General features: G+C 41.6%; 2 protein-coding genes across 9 annotated transcripts in view; one reads left to right on the top strand and one right to left on the bottom strand.

Moving 5' to 3' along the window:
• RNFT2 (ring finger protein, transmembrane 2) overlaps positions 1-17318 on the bottom strand; it is a 31260-nt gene extending 13942 nt beyond the window's left edge. Inside the window, exons 1-9 of one of the 8 annotated variants that reach the window (XM_030024722.2) lie at positions 17213-17318; positions 16510-16697; positions 15397-15494; positions 14237-14276; positions 13784-13842; positions 10528-11006; positions 9298-9374; positions 7631-7731; positions 4860-5013 (exon numbers count right to left, since the gene is read on the bottom strand). In XM_030024722.2, coding sequence (XP_029880582.1) covers positions 4860-5013; positions 7631-7731; positions 9298-9374; positions 10528-11006; positions 13784-13830 — 858 coding nt within the window. In that variant the 5' untranslated portion in view covers positions 13831-13842; positions 14237-14276; positions 15397-15494; positions 16510-16697; positions 17213-17318. The other 7 variants (XM_030024721.2, XM_030024724.2, XM_030024720.2 and 4 more) reach the window with 7 other exon arrangements.
• Positions 17319-17404: 86 nt separating this feature from the next.
• On the top strand, positions 17405-23979 carry SPRING1 (SREBF pathway regulator in golgi 1). The gene is made up of 5 exons (XM_030024728.2): positions 17405-17692; positions 18287-18443; positions 19739-19890; positions 20406-20519; positions 21562-23979. The coding sequence occupies exons 1-5, from the start codon at positions 17582-17584 to the stop codon at positions 21643-21645; spliced, it is 618 nt and encodes a 205-aa protein (XP_029880588.1). The 5' UTR covers positions 17405-17581; the 3' UTR covers positions 21646-23979.
• The last annotated feature ends 331 nt before the right edge of the window (positions 23980-24310 follow it).

Genomic DNA, 24310 nt, shown 5'->3' with positions numbered 1-24310 from the left:
AGTGCAAGAAGAGCTTGTTGCTCAAGGAGCATAAAACTTCTGCACATGCAAGTCATTTGTGCAACTAGTCATGTGATGGAGGAAGGGTCAGTCTGCCCAGTGAGAAGGCTGGGCACCAGGCTTTTGCACCATGGTATCCCATGGAGCTGAGCTCTGACACAAGATGGAGGCAGGCTGTAGAACAATTCTAATCACTATAAGGTGAGTGCTCATTTTCCTTACAATAACTGTTTAATTATATATGGCTGTGCACAGAGACAGAAACAGGTGGCGACATGATCACCAAAGTAACTGTGGATATGCTTGTGCTCCATTAGAACATGGAAGAGCACTGGGGCTACTCAGTCACGTCTCACTAGCTTCAGACTCACAGAATACACAGTTATCACAGATGAGCTGACATTGTAATACATTGCCTTTAGATAGTTGAATGATCCAAATCATACTACTTCGTGCAAAAGACATTCTGATATTTCTTTCATGTGCAAAGTGCAGCTTCAGAAGGAATATGGAAAGCTTAGTGTGCCAGTTTACATGGCAGAGCTGTAACCATCTATCCTACGAAACATGGTATGCACCTGAAAAAGGTATCTGGTCCAAAGTCCAAGTGCAAAACTACGTAAAGAGTGGCTGCCACATACAGGCCAAGTTTTCTCCAACCAGATTTGATGAGATGGTAGTTAAAAAAAAAAAAAAAAAAAAAAAAGCACCAAAAAAAAAATCAACCAAAAAAAACTTATCAAGCAAATATTTTCAAAGATGCAGTGAGGAATCCACACTGCTAGTGTGGACTAGTATTTGTACACTTGCCACTGACACCATTTAAACATCATAAAGAAAAAAATGTCACACGAGTAATGCCAGTCTTGCCACAAAAAAAACATTTACAATGTCTAGATCCAGCTTTCAAACAAAACTGACAAGTATTTATTCAACAGTAATTTCATGCTGTGTTTTCAACACACAAATGTGTTTTCCTTCTGAATTTTCAGTCTTCTGAAAATGCAGCCCCTTGCAACTTGGCTGCACATCTGTATTGAGCAAGCAAAGAAAATTCTTACTTAGGGCCTTTCTTACATACCAGCCATTAAGACCATTGGAAAAAAGTGTGTCCTTGGTATCTTTCTCCCCTATAGAGATAGGGATATATAAAAGAACCTGGGATACCAGTTTCTTATAGTTCTCTTGGTTTTATTTTCTTTCTCCCCCTTCCTCCCAATGCTTCACACTGTTCTCTAGGACACCAGCTTAGATTGCTGACAACAGCATGAGGAGGGGATGGGAGACTTGCAGGCACCTGGGATTTCCTAAAGGAAATCTTTGGCAACTGTGTCTTTTTATTATTTATTTCCTTATTTTTAATTCCACCCCCTTCAAGCTGTCATTCCTTAGCAGTGAAAATGAAAAGCTGCCATTTATGTGTGTACAACAATGGAGGCCTCTGCAGGCCACATGGCTCCTGCAGTTTAATTTACTTTAATTCATTTTATATTGAACCAAATGATCTTATTTGCCTTTTTTAATGGAGAGCCTTCAGCATGCAGGGTGGGAGCCAAGCCCCCCTTGCAAAGAAATTATGAGCCCAGCTGCTATTAAAACTTGTACTCAGCATGACGTGCCCATCACAGCTCATGGAGGAGGAAGGGACATCTTTAGCTACAGGTATGCTCCCTCTCCCACAAACTCCCACTGATTGTAGAGGTGTAAGATTGGAGTCTGATGTTGGGCTTACCTTCCTTTTTCTGCTTTTCTCTCCTGTTCGCAAGCTCTTCTTTCCCTGCCTTCCAGCCTGATTGTAGTCTCAGCCTCTCTTGGCACCTCTGTTTTCTGGGCTGGTTTGGAACCTGGGAAAGTCTGGGATTGTTTTGTCACATTTTCAATCTTCCCTCATTCTTTGGAGGGGTTGCTTGCAGAGATATTCCATTTCTGAGTTATTCAAGCTTGGAGAACTCTGGCTAGTTGTTTGCTTATAATATAGCAGTCCTCATGCTTCACACTTCAAGTGCTCATGATCATGTTTACTGCCCTCTCTATTCTGATTGCAAAGAAAAACTTCTTTTTCTGCCTTTTTAGTTTGCTTTTTCTCAGTTAAAGCATAAACTGATGCTATAAATCCAAGATGGCTCTTGACGTCACCTTAAACCAAATGTTGCCCTTCCTGTGATGGGGCCATACTAGGAACACATGATGTGGATACTTTAGATTGGGAGAACTGAGTGCTGTAGCCCAAATTTTTACTGTGTTCACTATCAAAATGAAAAAATGCATCTGAGGTAAGCAGATTTTAGTACTATTCACTAATTTTCATTAATGGTCTTGATGGAACAGAGTAGGCTTGAAAATGTGTAGTCGACACTAAACTGGGAAAGGCTGTAAACACTGGAAAGAAGGATTATAATCAGAGTGGAGAAATGGTCTGGAAAACAGGAGGGGACTGAAGACAGTCCAGAAAAGAATAAAAAGATCTGGAGTGAATGATCTCTGAGAAAAGACTCAAAAAATTAGTGTTCTTCAGTCTACAGAGAAGATTGACGGGAGATATGAAGACTTTGTGTAAAAGAAAGATAAGAATCTGATCTTGCTCCAATCACAATGGATATGGAGAGGTAAGAGACTTAAAAGAAGGACATTTGGAGGAGATGCCTTGTATTAGAAAAGCTAGGCAAGCATCACTGAAAACCACATAGTATTCAGAGAAGACTAGAATCTCAAGGAGCAGCATGAAAAGTCAGACTAGCTTTGGAACTGCCTTTGAACTTCCAAAATGAGGAAAATCTGAAAAGCCTGCTCAGAGGTTGAGTGCAGAATGAACAAAGTCCCTGATATTCCATCCATGGGCAAGTTTTATCATCTATTACTGACTGCCAGCAAGAAGGTACTGCAAGGAAGCTCATGATTAAATACCTCTATCCCATTCACAGGTGTGCTGAACTCTGTCCCTGACAGTGCCACAATCTCCACTTCAGGCCCTGTATTACAGGGAGCTAGAGGCTGCTGTTCTGACTATCAGCAGAAAAATTCTCAGTATATATATCTTGAAAAAATCTTCTAGCTCTACTCTGAGTTTAGTTTATATTTCTCCAGCAGCTTGCTACCTGCTACCGCTAAGTGACAACTGTGCAGAAGTTCATAAACTACAGACAGAAACACTACTACCAGCACATGGGGAGGAAGAGAATAACTTTGTATCTGGCAAGTATTAAGATAGCCGATAGCAAATAACTTGATAAGAATTTGGTCAAAGTTAATGTGCCTAAAGTACAATAGAACAGTCCTAACTCAGGAAAAAAAGCTTACACTTAAAAACTCATCTGAAAAATAAGATGTGTAGCATTGTGCTGGCCTGTAGAAGTAAGCTGGGTCACCAGGTTCAGGGAAAGAGCTCAGCTATGTGGTTACCAATTACAATTTCTATGGCATCCTGGGGTTCTCTTGGAGCTCTCCCATCCCAGTCTGATCTTGCTTAATTTGTTACACCAGATCTCATCGCTGGTTGGCTTAATGGATGCAGTGTAGAGAGAGGGATAAAAATAAATCCAGATCCATAGTGGTAGGTAACAGCAGACTCAGATGTCAAGGGACAGGGAGACCATCAACAATATCCTAAGACAAAAAGGGACTTAAAAAAAGTGAGAAATATTGCTATCCAGAAAAAGGTATTAAAAATGAAGCATCTGTGCTCTGAGTCATTATAGGCCCTTGACAGATGTGATCTTACCAGCCTCCCACTGTAGCTGCAAATAAAGACCCCTTCTCTTTCTTCTCTCCCGACAAGGATTAATGAGTACTTGGGATAGCTCTCAGACAAGCAAGCAAAGGCTGTGAACCTTTTCCAACACTGCAATTTATCTTGGGAAGACTATTCACATCACTTTTCCCTCCCTCCCCAGGCTGGATTATGCTCTGACCTAGCACATTAATCTCCCAAAATAAAATAATAATAATAGAAGAAAAAAAAAAAAAGAGCTGGACAATTGCCAGAAATAAATTAATAACCATCTCGAATAGCCCTGCTGTGCAGGAACAAACTGCTCAACTCCCCTGCCACCCATGTCATTTGTAAGCAAAACTATTCCCAGTTTAGATATCTCCTTAAGTGCCCTGCCTGAGACTTTCAGCAATTAATGATAATATCTTGCATCTATATAGTGCCTTTCATCCCAACAGCTGCCAGAAGTTTCTTCACCAAATGCAAATAATACACATTGCTACATTTGCCACTGAAATGTAGATGCTACTAAGTGGAGGAAGAGGCAGCATGACACATCTATAAGAATAAAAAAATATGAAAAGGTGTTTCAAGAGAGAGAATGTAGTCAGAAAGTTTCAAAAGTTAGGCCTAGTCTACATATGATTTTGTACACATTTAAGTAAAATATTTCTTCACCCACGGTTAGAACTGGCACTGTCTTTTCTGGCATCAGTAGCTTTAATTTAATACTGTTACTTCTTTGGCCCAAGCGGAAAGCTGAAGAGACAAGTACTTGCAATTTCTTTCCATTAAATGAAGAGATTTGTGCTTCAGAAATATCTATTTACAGAGATAACTCAGAAAACAAGACTTAGAACAAAGTCAACCAGAAAAGCAGTTATCTTGCTGCTAGTACCTATTCCTTCTCAAGCAATGCTTACCTTTCTCTCTCTGGACTTTAATTACTTGCTGGTATTACCAAACCCTTGCTCAGGTCTGCGATGGCTCAAAAAACAAAACCACTACTCAGGTGACCTTCTGCCAAAGTTTCATCAAAGATTTTATTATTTTTCTTTTTCTACCCATATTTCATGCTGCAAACATGTTGTAAAGGTATCGGATTATCAAAGACACACATCTGTATATCAAGAAGAAAAGAGACTCCTACCTTTGACTTGACAGCTAGGATGATCTTAGGCAGGGCAACAATTAGGCATTTCAATGCGATGGTGAGGTACTTCAGTACAAAGTCTGCGATCCCCACAATCCACATCAGGTCGAAGAAGTCTAGCCTCTCAAGGTTGGGTTTCAGAAATATAAGGCTGAAAGGCATGACACCATGGCTCAAATACCAATGAGGAGAACTTCACTTAAGCTTCTTGATATCAGCTGTATCCACTGCTGGCTAGAGAAGGCCTAGAAACTCCACTGAGCTTCAGTGAAGTTCTCAAGGGCAATAGGAATAAGACATGCAAATTAGTCCCATGGCTCCTCAGGGCCTCTTCACTTTGCTCTTGCCCATTTCTACTGAGGTCAGCAGGTTTGCCCGCTATCAGAAAACAGGACCCAAATGTGTACAAAATCTGTTTTGGAAGACTGCAGTCTCCATAACCTGCAATCGACACTGCAAAAGAGCCTTTGGTCTAACGACAGTGCCTTTAGTGTACAGCTTTGCTCTATCAGATCTGCTTGTAAAAGCTTATCCTTTGAAGTCCAAGTCAGCAGTAATTATGATTTCTTGGGGAAATCATGGCCAAGTCAAGACCGCTATGTAGGACATAGTGAGGCTGACTTGCCACTGGTAGAACTACTGCAGGGGCAGCAGTCTCTAAAGCTACTTGTGCATGTGAAACAAACTGGTGAGAAAGGAAGCACTGTATTAGGCATGGCAGAAAAGTCAGAACTTCAGGTGTGTCATGCTCTGACAGTGGCTTGCCACTGTCTGAAGCAGAACTAGAGCTGGGCTGTGTTAATTAGCAACTCTTACCTGAACCAAAGATCCAAAAAGGTAGTGCCCCTTACATAATGTTATTGACTGGGCTGAACATTTGCTCTTTAAAGAAGGGGAGTCCAGGACAGCAGAACTTCATATAGCAATGGGCAGGAGCTACTGACCTGAGCAGCAATGAGGACTGGACCCTATTCAGACTGAAAAACCAGGATTCATCTTCAGGATATTTACCTACTATAGCCTCATGGTAGAAAGCAAAAACTTAACAAAAAATAAAAGCAAAAGTAAAATAACCAACCCAGAATGAAAAGCCTGAACATGAATTTAAAATACTCACAACACTGGCACAGCACAACAGGTAAAATTACACCCTAAAAACAGAAACAGAATCAGAGACTTTACTACTATTCATGCACTAGAAACAATCAAAAAGTAAATAAATCAGGAAATGAAAAATAAGCCAGAAAGAAACAAAACTGAAGCAGCTATTTCTAATTTCACAAGCCTGCCTCGTGAATAGTCACAGGTCCCCACACAGCAAGCAATAGGTACACTAGCCCAAGCCTGATGCAGCTGGCACCACTCGAACACGCACAGGAATAGGGCTTTTCAGTGCAGATGTTGCCTAGTCTGTTCACTGTTAATAAACCACACCCTAAACAGTGTGTAGGATGGCCCCAGTTTGCTGAAGCCCTTTTATTTTAGATGGTCTATCCTTTATTTTAAACTAGTTCTATTCATGCTTTTAACCTTAACCACCTTAGAGACACTCTGTTTCCCTGTGGTGCAAACAAATTTCTTCTTAAAGCTTTCACACCTTTCTGCCATACCTGTTTCTTTTCTTGGATTCCTTCCCACAAGCCCTACCCAGAGTATCCCAAGGCTTGCCACTCCCATTCGGACCCACACATAAAAGCCTTCTCATCTCTCCCCCTTTCTAGAAGCATTTACATATGCAGCCTTCCAATGATCAAACTGAAATACATTAGGGGTAATTTCAAAGGCTACCAGGGTTGTGGGCAGACCTTGACTCTTCCCATAGACAGTATTGGTGGGAAGAAGCAGGGAGGCAACAAAATAAATGACAGAAACTCAAGAGCCATCTAGCCATAACCCAGCTGATGCATGCTACACTCATTGTATTTTCAGTCTGAAGTTCTAAGTCCCCTTCAGCGGGACAAATAAAATTTTTATTCGGAAGATAATTCATACGGTTTTAGCTACCAATATCAAAACTACTTTCTCAAGTAACTAGTTTTGATATTGCTCCATTTCTTCCTATTTATTCTACTAACATCCCCTTGCTTAAGTTCTGTATCTTTGCTTTCCATCTGTCATTTAATCCCTGCTTTATAATAAGCAGTGATAGTACCAACCCATTCCATGGGTACCAACTTTTCTGTATTTGAGAACCTCTTTAGTCAGAATCTGAAAGTGGAGGCTACCTTAATTACCTCAGATCCAGGCCCTGAGGACACTGAAGTAAAACACTACTATTTCCTCTCCAGTTTATCTCCTGTAATACACTCAAAGCTTGATAGACTGAAGAGAAAAGAAAACATTACAGGAAGAGGAAAAACGGTGGGTCAATTTCTTATCTGCTTCCAACACCTGCTCTTTGTGTTCAGTCACAGCGGTCAAAATGGAAATTCAGAAGTCCCACTATAAAAAAGTATCCACCCTGCTTCAACACATAAGAAAATTGCAAGTGTGTATGTTTCAAGCAGCAACACTGTAGTACATCATCACACCCTGGCCCGTTTAGACCCTGGTTATGCCATTTATTGATAGGAGCATATAGTCCACTGGTAGAAGCGACGCACACATTCTTTTCCTGCACTGAAAGGTATTAAAAAGACGTAATAAAGACAGCAGATACCTTAAGTATACACACTTCCTCTCAAAGTGTGGGGAAAAGTGGGCTTCCCTCTTTTCCTCCCTGGCAATTATCACCTGCTTCCATCAAGTACAATGTAAATTTTGCTCACCTGTTGTACAGCTGCTGAGAGCTGAACGTGTAAAGCAAGTAGAAGGTGTTTCCAGTGAGAAAGGCCAGGATCCAGAAGACAACCAACACTGATCTCTTCTCCTGAGCAAGAAAAAGAAGCAGAGAAGATAAATTCAAAGTCTCAAGGGTTGCGCTGAGCCTTCCACTGCTGAAAAATGCAAGACCAACCCAGGGGACACAAATATGCAACTAAGTGTTCAGTAATTAGTTTATTTACATAGGACTAAGACTCAGAAATAGGCTGCTAGGTAAAGACATATATAAACACAAGCAGAAATGGCTCTCACTCAGCTAACCTTTTCAAATAAAGTAACTTCAGAGAAATTAATTGGCATACACTGGTAAAATGACAGCCTTCCTTGCAGAATGCAATTTTCAAAGTTGGGATCTTTCTTGGGACATCTAAATTCAGCTGATATTTAAAATGCAGTTTGACAAGCAGATTAAAAAAAAGTCAGTTCCATATATTGTCCTATAATTCTGAGCTGTCACCTGTTTGGAATGACGCTTCATCAAAGGGGTGGCTTACAAACAGATCCAAAGTCACTTAGAAGAAGACTTAGCTAAATCAAATACAACATAACCCATCACTACATGCAGCACATATGAATGTTATCTGAATGCATGGAGGTTCTAGAACATACATTTTTGATTGAAGAAATAATTAAAAGTCAAAAGAAGGGCAAATTTTACATTTCAAAAGACATCGAACGTTATAGACGGAAGCTGGATGGCAGAAGATCCTAGTCTGGGTCTTGGTCCAGTGTAATTTTGGTGAGTAAATTTAACTCCTGGGAGGAAAAAACCCAGCATTTTTCCTGTGATTTGATTTATTAAGAAAATAGCTCCTTGTAGCTATTCAACAGCCAGGGATGTTAGGTTGAGATTTAAAGCAGGCAGATTAAGGGGCACACTGCTGGAAAGACAGAGGTGCAAAGTGCAAGGCAACAGCAATCTATCACATGATCGTGCAATTTATCTGTTCATTCAGCATTGTATCACATTTATTTTACTGCTGCTGGTAGATATAAGTATACACTTGTGCCACCCATGTAATTTTTACAAAAAAACAATTCTAGTCTTGTGCTTTCAGTGCTGTTGAAGTATTCTGCTGACACTGAAGATCATAAGACCTGAAAAGATCTGCTTGTTTCTTTATATACTAAGCATATTATCAACAGAGCATTATAAAGATACTAGCAAGCAATACCTCTACAAAATCCTTCAGCTGAGCATCTTAAAACATTATCTAAATGCTAATAAATTAAAACTCATCATTAACTACTGAAATAGTTTTCAGCACCTCTGCTGTATATAATGGGAAACTGAGGTGCAGAGAAGTGCTTGAAGATGTACTGCCAGTCAGTGGCAGCGCCAAAAGCAGATTACAGTATCCCTGACCCTTCCTCTCTTTGTTTTATTATGCGACACTTTCACAAAAGAGCAGGATAGAAACTGTGGGAGAGCGTCAATGGGGAGAAGTAGGAAGAGGAAGTGAGGATTACGGCATGGTACTCTTATTCTGACAGATCTGTATGCATATAACAGCATTCAGCCCTACATTGCAAAAGAAGGTTCAACATAGACTTTGTTTTGTATACAAAGAATGATGCCTGGGAACATAAGAGAGTAAGATACTGTACTCACCTTTAGAGCAACCTGTTCTCGGAGTGTTGAGTTGGCATACGCAAATGTGCTGGCCATACCGATGCACACAGCAATCCCTGCAGGGAAAGACACTGTCAGAGTATATATGGCTGAGAAGGAGGATCTTCAGTCCTAAGCCATTTGATGACAGCATCTCAAGCTTAGAAAAAAATTTACTGGGTGATATTCTGGATGCACTGGGAATTAAAATATAAAGGTGACTAAAACAGGGCAGTCTGGACTCACATAAAGTTCAAATTCAAGCTAAATGAAAATTAAGCTACTGCAGTGAGCACTTGCCACCCAGCCCAATACAGACACTCCATCCTAATGTCAGTTCTGTGCTGAAGGAGAATAGAAGTGCTGCAAGCTGTGGCTGCGTTGTGCAAACAGAACTCAGCTAGATGACAGTAGTACAAGAGCAGTTCAGCAGCTTATGGAGGACAGGGCACACTATCAAAACCATATAGGATACCAGGTCCAAAGAGCAAGATGTTGCAGACATGAATCAATACCCGGTTTTGGGAATACTGGCAGAGCTGTAAGTGTGCTAAACTCAAGCATTACTGGCTTTCCTGTGATGATAATCTCAGCATACTACTCCCAGAATGAGTAAGGAGCCTCAGACATGGCACACATACAATTTCGTACTAAGAGGAGGATTAGATGAATAGATTTTACATGACCACTGAAGGGCTGAAATACCCAGGTACTATTAAAGAAACCTGGATAGATACATTCTTTAGGGAACTCTGAAGATCTCGACTGTAAGATGTAACTGCTGATGCTGTCTGGCTTGATTTCACAACTACCATCCCTCCAGCTATACAAGTGCCTCATCCATCTGAACCCTTCTGTGCTACACAGAAGCCTTTGCTAGTCACTAATGTAAGCTCTCCCCATTTCTTCTGGAGAGAGTTCTGAGGGATAAGCCTTGGTAACATCCTCAGCCCCTACACGAATGTCAAGGAGAGATTAGGAAAAGGAACAGAACTGGTCTCCCACAGGTCAGGACAGGAAACAGATGGGACTGACACAGATGAAAATAGCTTGGACTGAAAGTAGGGTGAATTTATCAAATGCATTATCCCATGCATTTGAATATGTCCCCTTCATGCTAGACTACCTCTAGACACTGTCATGCAGATAAATGTGTCACACACCACAGCACGATAAAGCTTCCTAACCACTCTCTAATACACTTACAATCCAAAAAGGATAGATCCTTACCAAGCTTGTGCTGGAAACACACTTTTGCCAGGAGGATCAAGATGAAGGGAAGTCCCTTCTGCAGCCAGCCGATCACAGCTTTTAACTCTGAAAGAGCTGGAGCTGGAGTTCCAGCTTGTTCGTCACTGCCTTCCTCAGCATGCCCGTGGCGGTCCCCTCCTGCCATGTGCAGTAGAGATGAGCCCCGGTGATGGCCATGATGGAAATGATGGGACGATTGCCGGTGGTGAAACGGAGCTCCTTCTGTACGACTGGTCCCTTCCTCCCTTGGGGCTGGCATCTGAATGAATACTTCCCCACCTCCTGCTGAAGAGCCCAGAACCAAACCTGCCTGGAACGGCGTGGCTGTGATGGTGCCTGACGGAATACCTGCCAGGCCTGAGAACAGCTGTTGTGGTGAGGAAGCTTCAGCCTTCAGACTTTCAAAAACTCCACTTTCATCCACGCTGGTTTCAGAACTGACTGTTTGGCTCCGGTTTCTGCAGTGGATGGAGAATAGAGAAAAGTGATTAAACAACAAGTGCCACAGAACATCTCAGTCTTTTAGCCCAATCCTGACTGTAGTCATTTAAGAGTTTCTCACACACTATCAGAATATGTAGGTCTCCAGATGACAGATACTTTTCCTCCTATTTGCTGTTGGAAAGTCACAGTTGCAGAACTAGAGGCCAGTAACCAGACTCCTAAGATCAGAGCACTTCTAAAGAATGGATCAAAATGCACCAGTTCCTTCATCTAAGAAAAAGAGTTACCAAACAACCCCTTTACTTTTGGAGGAACCAAAGAAATAACACATCTGATACCAAATCTGACATCTTCTATAACGATTTTAATATTTAAAGAAAAACATACAAAACCCCATGTAACTTGACACAGCATGACCAAGACAGGGCATATTATATACAAACAAATGAATCAAGCTAACTCTAAAGAAATTACCTACCCCCAAAATCTTCTGTCTTTACTTAGGGATGATCACTACTTGCCCACTGATGAATAACACCAAGAGACAGAGTCAACTGGGGAAGAGAAGTGTTGAGAGCTGCTTGTGTGCCCCTGACCCAACAAATATTGTAAGTGAAGGATGTGCTCATGGGTCAAGAGAAATTGTTTTATTTTGATATTCTTGGCAAATTGGACATGGATGTACCCAAATTACTGGGCACTAGACAGGATTAGATCTGGCACTGATTCTTTCCTGAGCTTGTTGGATTATAGCCAGATTACAAAAAGAAAGTCTTAAATATCTTCATCCTAATACCAAAAGAAAATAGGCTTTCTTCACCTGAACTCAATACTGTGGTACTGAAATGAATACATGTAAAGTTTAGATGACAGGGAACAATACAAGTAACAAGTAGAACAATCATTAGGCAGTGAATGCCAGCAGACAGCAAATACCTCTCTAACTTGCAAAAGGAGAGTAAAGAATAAATAAAGCTCAGCAAGAGGCAAAGCCCACAAATAAGGCATGTTGCAGAGCTTCGGTCTCTCTTGATTTTAATCCTTAGAGATCTCTAACTTTAGAAATAGTGGTCACAAGCTGAGACAGCACATGCAGGCACATACAGGGCCCTTAACACTCTCTCTCCCATGGGTTCAAAAACCTCCCCAGACATCTTACAGGGCACAGAGCACTGCCTTTCATCTCACTCTGGAGATAGCTTCAAACCTCTCTGGGCATACCTTTCCACTAAGTAAACTCCTCATAAGGCTTTTTATAGCTACACCCCATTCCCAATGTCTCTCCACAGGCTTCAGCAAGGAATCAAGTCAACAAGACACTGCACACCTCTTTTTGGTTCAAAATATTCATCAACCACATCTTGGCTTTTACACCTAACATTACAATTCAGGGATATATACATAAGACAGAGACATAATGTGACAGTACTTATGTCTGGGAAAATAACAAGTTGGGTGTAACCCAGTGTTACAGATAAAGACACAACTATTGTTTGGAAAAATACTACCAGGATACATGACTATGCTTTCAGCAGGAAGGAATTAATCAGGGACATATTTAAAAACAAATAAACAAGGATAAAAGTGTGTCTGCTGAAGTTAACAGAAGTGAAGACCAGTGGCGACAGCATTTCATTCTACAGTTAGAAAACCTTCAGCCTCTGATACTGACTATATGTATTTACCCTGTTAAAAAACCAGAAGCATTTATAAAAACCAATTGACATTACTCTCCCTATCTTTTGCACTTGATAACAGAAACCTATCCTGAATATATTTTAACCATTCAAACAGATCCTGAAGTGCCTTACAAGTTTGTACAGACTCAGAGAGCTCTACATTGCAGATGAGAGGACCCATACAACATCTATGTGCCTCTCAAGCCCCAGCCTTGCCTGGTGATTTAAGACCCACAGACTGCACTGAGGCTTGGGCAGCATCATGCAGAAAAAGTTGAAGATGGCTTCCTTTTTCCCTGAAATTAAGAATGGAACCATGCTAGAAGTGGTCATGACCTCAAGCTTCATCTCTACTTGCAAAACCACTAAGAAATACTTAGTAACAATCCTTCACTTACAATCTCAGCTCAGCCACAGCAATGAAATGCGTTAGTTCCATCTTTGTCTTAGAGTAATTAGATTAGTTTCTTCTTTAGGAAAAAAAAAAAAAAAAGTCAAGCTTTAACCCTGGGAAAGCACAAGGGAATATTTAGTACCAGAACAACAACAGTGGCAAGGCTCCCTTGCTGATGTTATAATTACAGAAATGAATTAGAGGTATTCTACTTCTAAGTATTCACATACATGAAGCTAGATAGAGATTCTGGGATGATGTAAAGGGTCACTCAAAATCTTTATAAAATACTAAGTCATAGTAGTTGGGAGCTTCAGACCAGCAGACTTTTTAAACACCTTAGCAACAGAAGTATAAATAGCCTCTGTTCATACAGATCAATGCTTTCAGATTGATAGCGCTCAGGATCCCCACAGGACTGTGCCATGAATCGCTCTTCTCGAGCTCCAAAGCGTCTTGCCTATGCTAAGACAACTGTCTCCATATGTGCCATACTGGATCATGAAACCTGAAACACCGTAGGTGGTAGCAGTCAATAACTGACATGAAGGAGAAAAGTAAATCTCTAAACTCAGAAAGCCTGGCCACACTACATGCACAGGAAATATATGCCTTTCTCAATTTTGAGCTTTCATCTTCTAAAACACACCATACACTTAAATCAGAACATTCCCTTCTGGAGAGGAAAACAGAGGAAAAAAGAGGGAAAAAGATTTACCTTTCAGGAGGAACGTTGTCAGTGTTGCTGCTATGCCGTCTCTGCATTTTCCTCAAAACCTTAAAACACAACACGCTCAACATCAACGTTGCAGGTCAACAATTCCCAGTGTGACTACTAACAAAGGCCCACAGAGTCAGAGGGTTGTGAAACCCATTCAGCTAGTGACATGGCTGGCATAAATCATTCGCTTCTCTGAAAGAGCACCTCAAGCTTGCATTTGTTTCTTAGTACACTTGCGAAGAAACAACATTCAACTGGCAAATGGAAGCACACATACACAGGTCTCCAGGCAGAGCAGAAACTAGTCAGATCCCCTTTTGTGGTATGTGGCAGTCACAAGAAGTGTACAGCTGTGTGATGACATGTTCTGATAAAGAACTTGAGGACAACTAACAGAGTACCTCTCGATGTGACACGTGAATTGACATACACTCTCTGGAAATGAAATACCTTCTTCTTCTTTTGAAGAAACTTGCTTTGGAAAGCACAACTGAGAGCAAAGAAAAAAAGAAAACATATAAACATTTTTTAAGTAAAATACAATCAGGTTATGACAATATTCTTTTAAATAAGCAATCCATTCCTTTTAAAGCACAAAAATGCCATTAGCAAACTCTGCACTACGGTCATAAATAATATGCACATATGCAAAAGATCACATGTTCCCACTTCAGTCATTCTGGAATTGTCAGCATAAATAAAGTAAGGCCCAGAGTGGGAAATGAAAGGGCATTGAAACTGTATTAACTTCAGGAACTTTTTCTAGAACAAGGAGAGAAGTTCTTTATTTAGTTATTTAAATCTCTGCTTTCAAGTGTCTAATTTTAAGGGAACAACCTCAAACACATTACACCTTTTTAAAATAAAGTTAATTGAAAAGCAAAGAAGAACACACAATCATCATCATCAAGGCACAGCACAGAGTACCCGGCAAATAGTCTTACACTACTTAATGTTATATTAGTTATATAAAACCTGAGGAATGGGCTATTTTTGCAAGTGATTTGTCCAGGTTCCCACAGGCATTTCATAGATTTAGAGAGAAATCCTTTAAATATTGAAGTCTGAGCCTACTCAGCCCTAGACTACAATAGCTACTGAATAAAATATAAAAGGCTCTTTTAATTAAAAAATACTTTTGAATATCAGAAGTTATAACATTATTTATAACATATCATACTGCATGAATATATGTAAATAAATGTGTAGCCCTGTATCTGTATTCTGTAAAGGCACAATGGCTCTGAGAACATTTCCTAGCTGTCTGTAAGCAGAAGTATGGAAGCTGAGAAGTAGAAAATATGGAATATTTATTTTTTCCCCTATATTTGCACCTTTTCATTCATATTCTTTACTTTCGGTGACCTACTAGCCCATGCAAAATTGCATTAAATTCAAATTTTATCCCTTAATAAAGCCCAAATCATGACGTTCACAGTGCATAAACAGACAGTTGTGTTTACCACGTACACCTGCAGTAAAAGTACCTGTAGCTCGCCCAGCCCTGAAGATAAGTTACAAAACAGTGAAAGAAGAAAGGGTATTTCAGTTAAATCACACAGGTCACTCTCTTGAATTTGTAACAAGATGAGAAAAAAAAAAAAGCTTACATTTACAAAAAAGAGAAGGACCCTTGGTTTGTAACATCCAGCCTTGAAGAACCCCATCAAGTAGGCTGAACTGAGACAACACTGGATTTGAGTATTCACTGACAGAGAACACGGAGGTTTTAATATGAGGTACCAACTTTGGACATCCCCTTGCCAGTTAATATAAATACACACATATCTATGTAAATAAAATTTGGTATAATCATATATGGTGGGAAAAACACAGCTTTTAACACATTTTATGGAGAGGATGCAGGAAGCCATCATGAGTACCACAAATCTAATTCTAACCAAAGTTTTCTGATACCCTAAGTAACCAACACTCTCTTAACTACAAATTTTGATCTTGTAACTCCCAGCAGTTTTTTAATCTCTAGCTATACATTTCAATTTGTGTTGTGTTTTCAGGGCCAAAACTTATTTTATAAGGATCTGTAAGTTTTATACAGTAAAAAATACATATCGAAGGGTTTTTTCCAGATTTTTTTAAAGCTGCATTTGTAGTAACAACATTTAGTACTCCAAGAATCTTTTGTGCTTTCCCTGCAGTAAATGTTACTTAATCCTAACCTGACAGTGTCTCTGTTGACTTAATACATAATATTATCCTCTTTTTAACCAAACCAGTAATTAAGATATGATGAAAAGACCAAGACAGGCTGACCCATGCAGGAAGAGCTGTCCTACCTGCAAACAACTTTGGGGTCACTGCTTATAAAGAAATCTGCCCATATTCCCATGCTACAAGCTGAGAGCTAGAGCCAGTGTGGAGAAACCTGGAAAATCTTTCACTCTCTTCTAGACCATTAGAAGTCTACTAAATTGTAATGTGGGGTGAAATGATGTTCCAAAATGACATGCAGCTCTATGGGGAGACACTTTGCCTTTTGGCATCAGCCATGAAGGGGGCAGTGACGTGAATGCAGAGTCCTGAAGATACAGGACTTCATGAGATGTAATCATCTGTTCTGCCCAGAGTCCTACAGATTTAAGATTAGACAGAATTTAAATGGACTTTGTTCCAAAAGGCACTCAGCTTCAGTACTGATTGGTCCTGCCTTTTCCAGATAAGGGGTTTTCATCTTGCAACACTTGAACATTTTTTAACAGTACCTGAACAACAGGTTTAACCAGAGGTGTAAGGTGCCACCGTGGGAGAGAGGGAAGCTCAAAAGGGTGCAGACATCTCATACATGGAGTCCTTCAGATAATCCAAGATGGTCCAAATTTCAAACTCATCACAGGTCCTTCAAGGTGGATGACTGCAAGGCACCCAGATCACAGAGCTGAAACAGGCGCATCTGTAAGAAGCACATTAATAGAGTCATTTTCACCACAGCACAGCCAGTTTCACCTCTCCATCTCCTTAGGAAAGACAGACAGGAGCAGGAACCCTTGGTGCTTCAACCCCTGCACACGTGCACGATCCAGCAAGGCTGTTTTCCTCTGGGATTGGCACTTACAGCCCTGCTCACTGCCCAGGCACTCCCTGGACGCCTGCTGGGCTGTACTCTGCCTTCGTTATGTATACACACACACACGTGTGTGTAATAAATAAATATATAGATAAAGGTACTGATATATACACGCACACATATACATAATAAATACAGTTACACGCATATATATGTATACACAGAGAGAGACATAGGTGCGGCCTTTTTTCCCAGTTAGGTCGGGGAAGGAGATTCCCGCTGGAGTAGGTGGCTAAATGCCCCAGCGGGGGCGGGAGCAGGCCGGGTCTAGGCAGCAGCAAGCCCGACCCGACCCGACCCGACCCGGCCCGGCCCAGGAGGCTGCGGCCCCCCGTACGTACCCGTGCTGGGCCGCGGTGACGGGCGCCGCCCTCGCCCGGCGCGGCCGCACCCTCTGAGCGCACGCACATCCGCGGCTTCCGCCTCCTCCGCCCCGCGGCCGGCGGAAGCGGTTGGGCCGCGCTCCCCGGTAGGCTAGGCCGGGCCCGGTGGCCGTGCCTGGGGCGGCCGCCGCCGCGCCGAGGCTTTCCGCCGGGCGCGGCCCGCGCTCGCTTACCTCCGCTCGCCCATCCCTCCCGCCGGTGATGCCGGTCCTGGATCAGCGCTGCCCCCGCCGTTCCTCTCCCTCCCTGCGGCGGGCGAGCGCGGCGGCGGCGGGGGGCTGAGGGCCCAGCCCGAGGTCCCGGGGCCGGGCCGCCCGCCGCGCCGCCATGGTGCCCTGGGGAGCGGTGCTGTGGCGGCGGCTGCTGAGGAAGCGCTGGGTTCTCGGCGTCGTCTTCGGGCTCTCCCTCGTCTACTTCCTCACCAGCACCTTCAAGCAGGTCAGTGCCCTCCCCGGAGCACGCTGGGGCGGGAGGGGGATCGAAACATCCCAGTGTAACTTTTGTTCTTCGAGTGCTGTCGCCGAGCCCCTGGGATACGTTGCCGTAAGAATTACATCGTAATGATTAAAAAAAGGCAGGAGTTAAAAAAAGTCATGTCTGATACCGTGTTTGACGGCAATAGTGTTTAGAACCAAAACCGGGAAAAAAAAGTTTCAAAGGGACTTGATTATTCTGTTGTAATATCTCTTACGAACTGTAACTCCACAAGCAAAGAACTTACAAAAGAGAAGTATGTGTACCTGTGGTTATTTAATGTAATATATGCTACTTTTGTGGTTGTAGTAACCAAATTCAGCTGTGTTAGCTGATCCTTTGGTGAACTTGCATACCCCTGTTTCCTGGATTACGTTGCTTTCATGCTGTGTATAGCAAAAAGTAAGCTACTGCAAGTAGTATTGCGCTTATGCCATTGACACTCAAGTTTCTTGTAGTTTACGAATACTAGGCATTTTTAATTGCGGGGAAAACACATGGATTGGAATGACAGAAGGAACTTGTATGTTTAGTTGCATTGCTGTCTTTTCCTTGCAGGAAGAGAGGACAGTGAGAGATCGGAATCTCCTCCAAGTGCAAGAGCACGAGCAGCCGATCATGTGGAAGGTGAAGTTCAGTTCGGGAAACAGCAGTCAGCTGAGTAACCAGTGCAGGAATTCTGTGCAGGGGAAGCTCCTCATTACAGATGAACTGGGTATACTTGATACTAAGAATTTATTCTGCATATTGCAGTGTCGAATGCTGCTTTGCCTGTCTGATTGTTGATGGCACTTCCAAGTAACAACTGCTCCTTGTTAAGGCATTCTTACTGCAGAACCTCAGCTGTTGGCATTTGATCCTCAGACTGGATTAATTTTGCTGTGGCTGCAGACACTGCTGACCTGGTTCTGTGCACAGCAGGCTTGGGTCCAGCTGGACTCGGCTCAGGCATGGTACCTTATGAGTGCAGCTGCACTGTTTCCAGGACCACCTTAGATTCAAAGAACTCCAGTTACCTTTGCACAGAACTCAAACATTGAGTCCTGCTCAGCTTAGCGCGGTTGCTTGCAGAGCTATCTCTGTCTCCCTGCAATGTATTCCTACTGTCAGGTATGTTAGGGAGAGTAATCAGGAAACCTGATTGGCCTTGCATGGAGGCAGCTCAGGACTGGTATAATTAGGGCTCAGTCACAGTTAACAACCTCATCTGACCCTTGTAAACCCAAGGATATTTCTTGCAGGTTCTCAAATTAACCACTTGTTTTAAGTGTATGGAGCCTTTCCTGCCCTGCACATATGCTTCCCCAGTGTGCTTGTTGCTCAGGCATGGGACTGTTCTTGACCAGAAATCAAGGCTGTAGAAAAACCACCACATCATCTGTGATTTGCAGCAATGTTACATTTAGCCCTGCCTGAATTATGCTTACTGCTGATTCTCTAAGGTCTCTAAAATCACAGGTATCTTTCATGGTCTAAGGCTGTGGTAGTACAGTTTCTGTAAGGACACACACTGTGGTTCTATACTATTAAGGACTCCACTCAACAAGGAATATTACAGCTATCCTGCATGCATAAATCTAAGTCTCTGCATATTGAACTGTAAAGAGAGTTACCCAGACACAGACCAGTTGAAAGAACGCATTTCATAGTTTTTTCCAGTATAATCATCACCAATCACCTTTCCCCTTCCAATTGCAACAATGAATTATGCCAAAAAGAAATCAGAACTTAAATATTCTGCATTTGAATATTCATACTGTATACACAGCATATTAGAGTAGGTACATAACAGTTGTGCAGATAACACCACGCTGTTGTGAAACTCAGCTCTATGTCCAAGTGTTATTTCAAAGAATTGCTAGTTAGGACTTAAGTGAAATTGAGGGGGATCATAATCTACTAAATGATGAATAAACCTGTTCTTAAGTAATGAGGTTCTTTCTATAGATTTCTACAGAACGTGCAAAGGAGTGTGTCTTGCCAGCTGTTACTACTGTTTTTGTTTTTCAGGCTACATCTGTGAGAGGAAGGACCTACTGGTAAATGGCTGTTGTAATGTCAACGTGCCCAGTACAAAGCTGTACAGCTGTGACAGCTGCCTTCCCAATGGCTGCTGCAGCGTGTACGAGTACTGTGTTTCCTGTTGCCTGCAACCCAGCAAGGTGCATAGACTTTCTCCTGCTTTTCAGGTGTTCTCAGCTGCTCAGGTTCCTCTGTGGCTAAAAGTGCTTGTTTGCGAGGAGCTTTTTCCTTAGAGGGGACAGTTCCTTTTTTTGGATGAGGAGAGCCTGCAAGGACCATATGGCAAGCTATAAATAAAGCTTTAAAAAAATTCATCCTTCCCACCTTTGAGAGGAAATACTGGGAGCCTTGCAAAATGTTTCAGCTTTGGGGGAATTGCACTTGCTGAAGGGAAATGATTGTAGAAAAGCTATTCCAGCCAGTATCAGTTTTGCAACTAGCACTTCCCTGTATTCTGTTAGCTTCTCTAGATTCTCTTCCTACTGCTGGGGTTCTGTGGTGTGTTAGCCTCTCAGCACTTGCTAGAAATTGTAAGTGCTTACTATTCCTCTGATACTTGAGCTGTGTAGGTTAAGGTGGGCTATGATTACTCCTTGTTCAAGTACAGCATTCGTGATTTTTTTTCCACTTTGTCTTCTTTTTGCTAACCACTTAGCAACATCTTCTGGAACGTTTCTTGAACCGGGCAGCTATTGCTTTTCAAAACCTCTTCATGGCAGTGGAAGATCACTTTGAGTTGTGTCTGGCGAAATGTAGGACTTCATCACAGGTAAGACACAAGTACATGTCCAGGGCTCAAAAATGGAAAAATACCCCAAAAATGCCTTTGGAAAATGGGGCTTGGTCCTATGAATGGCTGGTCTGTTGTGCTTGCATGCACATGGGCATTTTCATGAATGCTGAAGCTATAGGTGAGAGCTAATCTGAAGGCAGTCCTCTGATTTGTAAGGTGAAATAGTAATATCAGCAGTAAATGAAGGGCAAAGTGCCTATTTAGAGCAGGATGGGTTGTACTCTCTTTAGAAAAGAGGTACTTAACTAAAAAGAGACTAGCTGAGTTCAATGACTGGTAAAGATCTCTGATGTGTTTTGGGGAAGATCTCGTAAGGAAGAGAACCGTGTGAGTTGTTCCCACTAGCTTCAGAATGCTATTTACTTTATGGTACATTTTTAGACTTGCCATATGCTGAGAATCATCTGCACAATAATTCAAAAAGTATGTTGTAATTTTTTTTTGCTTTTTAAGAACAGAGGTGAACTTCTGTTACCCATATGATTTTATTAGAAGTTTTGGTCTAAGCAAGCATCGGCCCTGTTAGAAAGTGCTGTTGAAGATGTCATGCAGCTTGAGTATTTAATATAGCAATAGGGGTGGATTGCAAACAAAGGGCATAGTTCCAAATGTCTCCAAAGTTGTTTGGGTTTTTTTTTTTTTTTTTTTTTACCCGTAACATCTGAACTCTAGCTTTATCAAGAAAAATGCACCCATCTCAAGTAGCAATTTTACTATGCCTTGCTTGCTTAGGACATTTGATGATACTGCCTAAGCATATAAAACTTTTTTTGAATATTGAATCTATTCCCACCTACTTGGGTAGTCTCCTGAAAAGGAGGTTCTGGGTATGGTTTAACATTAAAGTCTATAATAGCAACTGGCTCTTATATGTTGGGAGTGCAGTGTTGTCTGACTCCAGATGATACCCTCATATATAGAAGAATTTGGGAAAAGCTCTGGGTTTTGGCCTGCATTGAAGGGATGTATTGTTTCAATATGTGTGTATTGTTAAAGCTTCTCCTCCTCTTCCTGACAGAGTGTGCAGCATGAAAACACCTATAGAGATCCAATTGCAAAATACTGCTATGGCGAATATCCCCCAGAGCTGCTGCCTGTTTGAAAGCTGCATGATCTAAGCAACAAAGGGAAGGAACTGGAGACTAGAATCCAAAAGAGCAAGACAACAGCTGTTACTTTACAAGACCCTCACTGTAAACGGTTTACATTGTTTCTGTACACCCAGAGGTGCACAGTGTAAGTGAGGGACTTAAGTTCTCCGGCACTGAATCTTGCTTTCTTCAGTTTGTTATGCACCTGCTTTAGAGTACTAGAGTACCGGTACTGTACTAGAGTACTAGTACATTCTTTGAATACTTTCTCTAAATTTTAGGATGCATGGAGTCAATCTAGACTATAAAACATCATAGGAAAAATATCTAATGTAGCTTTGCAGCTGTACATGGAGGTTCAGTTGTGTCTCTGCGGTCCAGAGACTTTCCAGAGTGACAGTAATTGGAGGATTTTTGCTTTTAGAGAGTAAAGCACGGATGCTGTGCTTCTGTCTCTGGAGCACTTCTTGACATGCATGGTGTACACTACATATGTAATTATGAATTATTTATTCATTTTGTATGGATTACTAGCTGAAAGTATTGATGCTTTGCATAGCTAGTTGTTGATGCCTTTCAGTCCCTGTTTTGTTATGTCGGGTAGAAAGGACATTTTAGTTCCTGACTAAAATTGGTTGGTTTTTTTCCCTCCTTAGTCTAAAGGAATTGTATTGGGATTCGTCACTATAGTGCTTATGTTCCTCTTGGTGAGTTTAAAGCATTCAGAACTCCAATGGAGTTGTTATTTTCTCCAAGTCCCACAGCATGAGACAAGAGCAGGGATCTGCCTAGGATGGGATGTTTATTGTCTGTAAACAATTTCCTTGTTACTCTGCAACAGTTTCTTTAAGAGGAGTCTTAGTTTTGTAAACAGCTCTCTTCTAGTCCACTTTCTGACAAGAAGCACTGAAGATTTGTTTGCTTGAACTTGTTCAGGCCTTGGTTATTCAAATGTACTTAACTCCTTGGTTGTGCAGGAGGCAAAAGGGTGGAGTTGTTCTACTTTCAGTTTAATGATGTTCTTGTGCATGAAGTAATTAGAATGTCAGAACATGGTGCAAACCCTCCTCTGAGGACAACTGTGTTGCATGAGTTCAGTTAAACAGTCATGATGGGTTTGATTTGCTGTTTCACGTGCTTGCTACTCTGGAATTTTGGTCTGAGCAGAATGGCACTAGAACAGGGTTGGTTCTCCCACAATTTCTCCTAGCTTTCTAAAGTTGGAATTTAAACTGTCTCCCTCTTAAGGCACACAACACAGAAAAGATGGGTAGAGAACCTGTAAAATGCTGACAAAATTTGTGCTCCCCCTGCAAGTCACTGGGTCATGTCCAAACGCTAGACAAAATTGGGCTGTTCTTCTCTATATGAAGAGCCTCATTTCTCTTTTTTTTACTCCATCCATCTCCTCCATGATTTTGACTTTGTGTATGCTTGTTTAAACTGATACTTCCTATTCCCTGACTGAAATAAAACAATCTACAGAGGCTTTAAAAAAAAACAAAAACAAACAAAACAGAAAACAAAATAATCCAAAAAACCCAACCGAAGCACAGTGGTGGAATATCCTGGTGCAAAAGATCTGTAGAATGCTATTGCAATTACGTATGATATAAACAAGAAGTAGTGTTACCAGCCATCTAATAAAATCCACTTGTATTGTTTTCATTGTTCTTTCCCAGAAGTCATCAAGTGAGATAATGGCTCTGTCAGCAGATTCTCTTGAAAATCTTGTTTTTCCAAAAGCTTAAAAGCTTTAGCATTAGCAGTTTATCCAGCTGAAAATCTGTCTCCCCTTTGCTGCCATCCTATGGCAACTTGCTGCAGCAGACATGATACAGTGTGAAGATGCAGTCTGAGATGCTGTCTTCAGAGGGTAGCAGAGGTTACTTCTCTTTTCGGTGTTAAACAGATTCTTCACCCCTGTTCCAGCACTTCATAACTGTTTTCCTCAGGGAAGGCCATCAGGTTGGTCTATTATATCATTCCTGCTGAGAGGTATTCCAGCACTTCGTGGTTTTTTGCACCACGACTGATGAGATCAAGATACTGATGGCTTGCTCTTGCTTTCTTTTCCAACTTGGTATTAATTCCTTAGCAAGTGATACCACTGCTTGAAGCGGTAATTGTAAGAAATTGTAAGAACCAACCTAATCTGGACACCATGAGTGGGAATTTCTGGCCCCTTTCTCTCCTAGAAAAACAGAATGTGATCAGAAGTGTGTTGTGATCGTTGCCCGTTCAATGAGACAGAAACTACATCCTCCCTCCCTGGCTGTTGAGCTGTTCAACTAGTGTCTATACGATATGTTAAATCATTAAAAATTTATCTGTGTTCCAAAATAGCACCTGTTCTCATGTCTTTCCTTGAACTACCAGGCAACTGTACCAAAATGTAAGTTTGAAGAATGCAGTGGAGTGGAGAGGGACACTAACTTGAATATGTGTAATAAAGGCAAGCAAGTAGAGGCAAACAGGAAATCTATTTAATTTCAATCTAAGAAAAGAGCATGCTTCTCTCGGTGGTGTACAGAAAGATCTGGCCCTTTGCAAAAGTGGACTGAGCAGGGAAAGGAATGCATACGATTGCTTCATGTTGTGAACATAGGGTGAGAAATGTCAAATCTGTGCTTCTTGGTAATAATTCTGTGGTTTAAGTGATGTCCATCCCTCTTG

Source organism: Aquila chrysaetos, chromosome 9 (assembly GCF_900496995.4).
Source record: "Aquila chrysaetos chrysaetos chromosome 9, bAquChr1.4, whole genome shotgun sequence".
NCBI classification, from domain to species: domain Eukaryota; kingdom Metazoa; phylum Chordata; class Aves; order Accipitriformes; family Accipitridae; genus Aquila; species Aquila chrysaetos.
Note: the sequence above shows the minus strand (reverse complement) of the source record. Positions and strands in the feature narration are given on the sequence as shown.

Coding starts and splice junctions, on each gene's coding strand:
- SPRING1 (XM_030024728.2), top strand. CDS start 17,582: ATGGTGCCCTGGGGAGCGGTGCTGTGGCGGCGGCTGCTGAGGAAGCGC. Junction 17,693..18,286: donor TCACCAGCACCTTCAAGCAG/GTCAGTGCCCTC, acceptor TTTTCCTTGCAG/GAAGAGAGGACAGTGAGAGA. Junction 20,520..21,561: donor AATGTAGGACTTCATCACAG/GTAAGACACAAG, acceptor TCTTCCTGACAG/AGTGTGCAGCATGAAAACAC.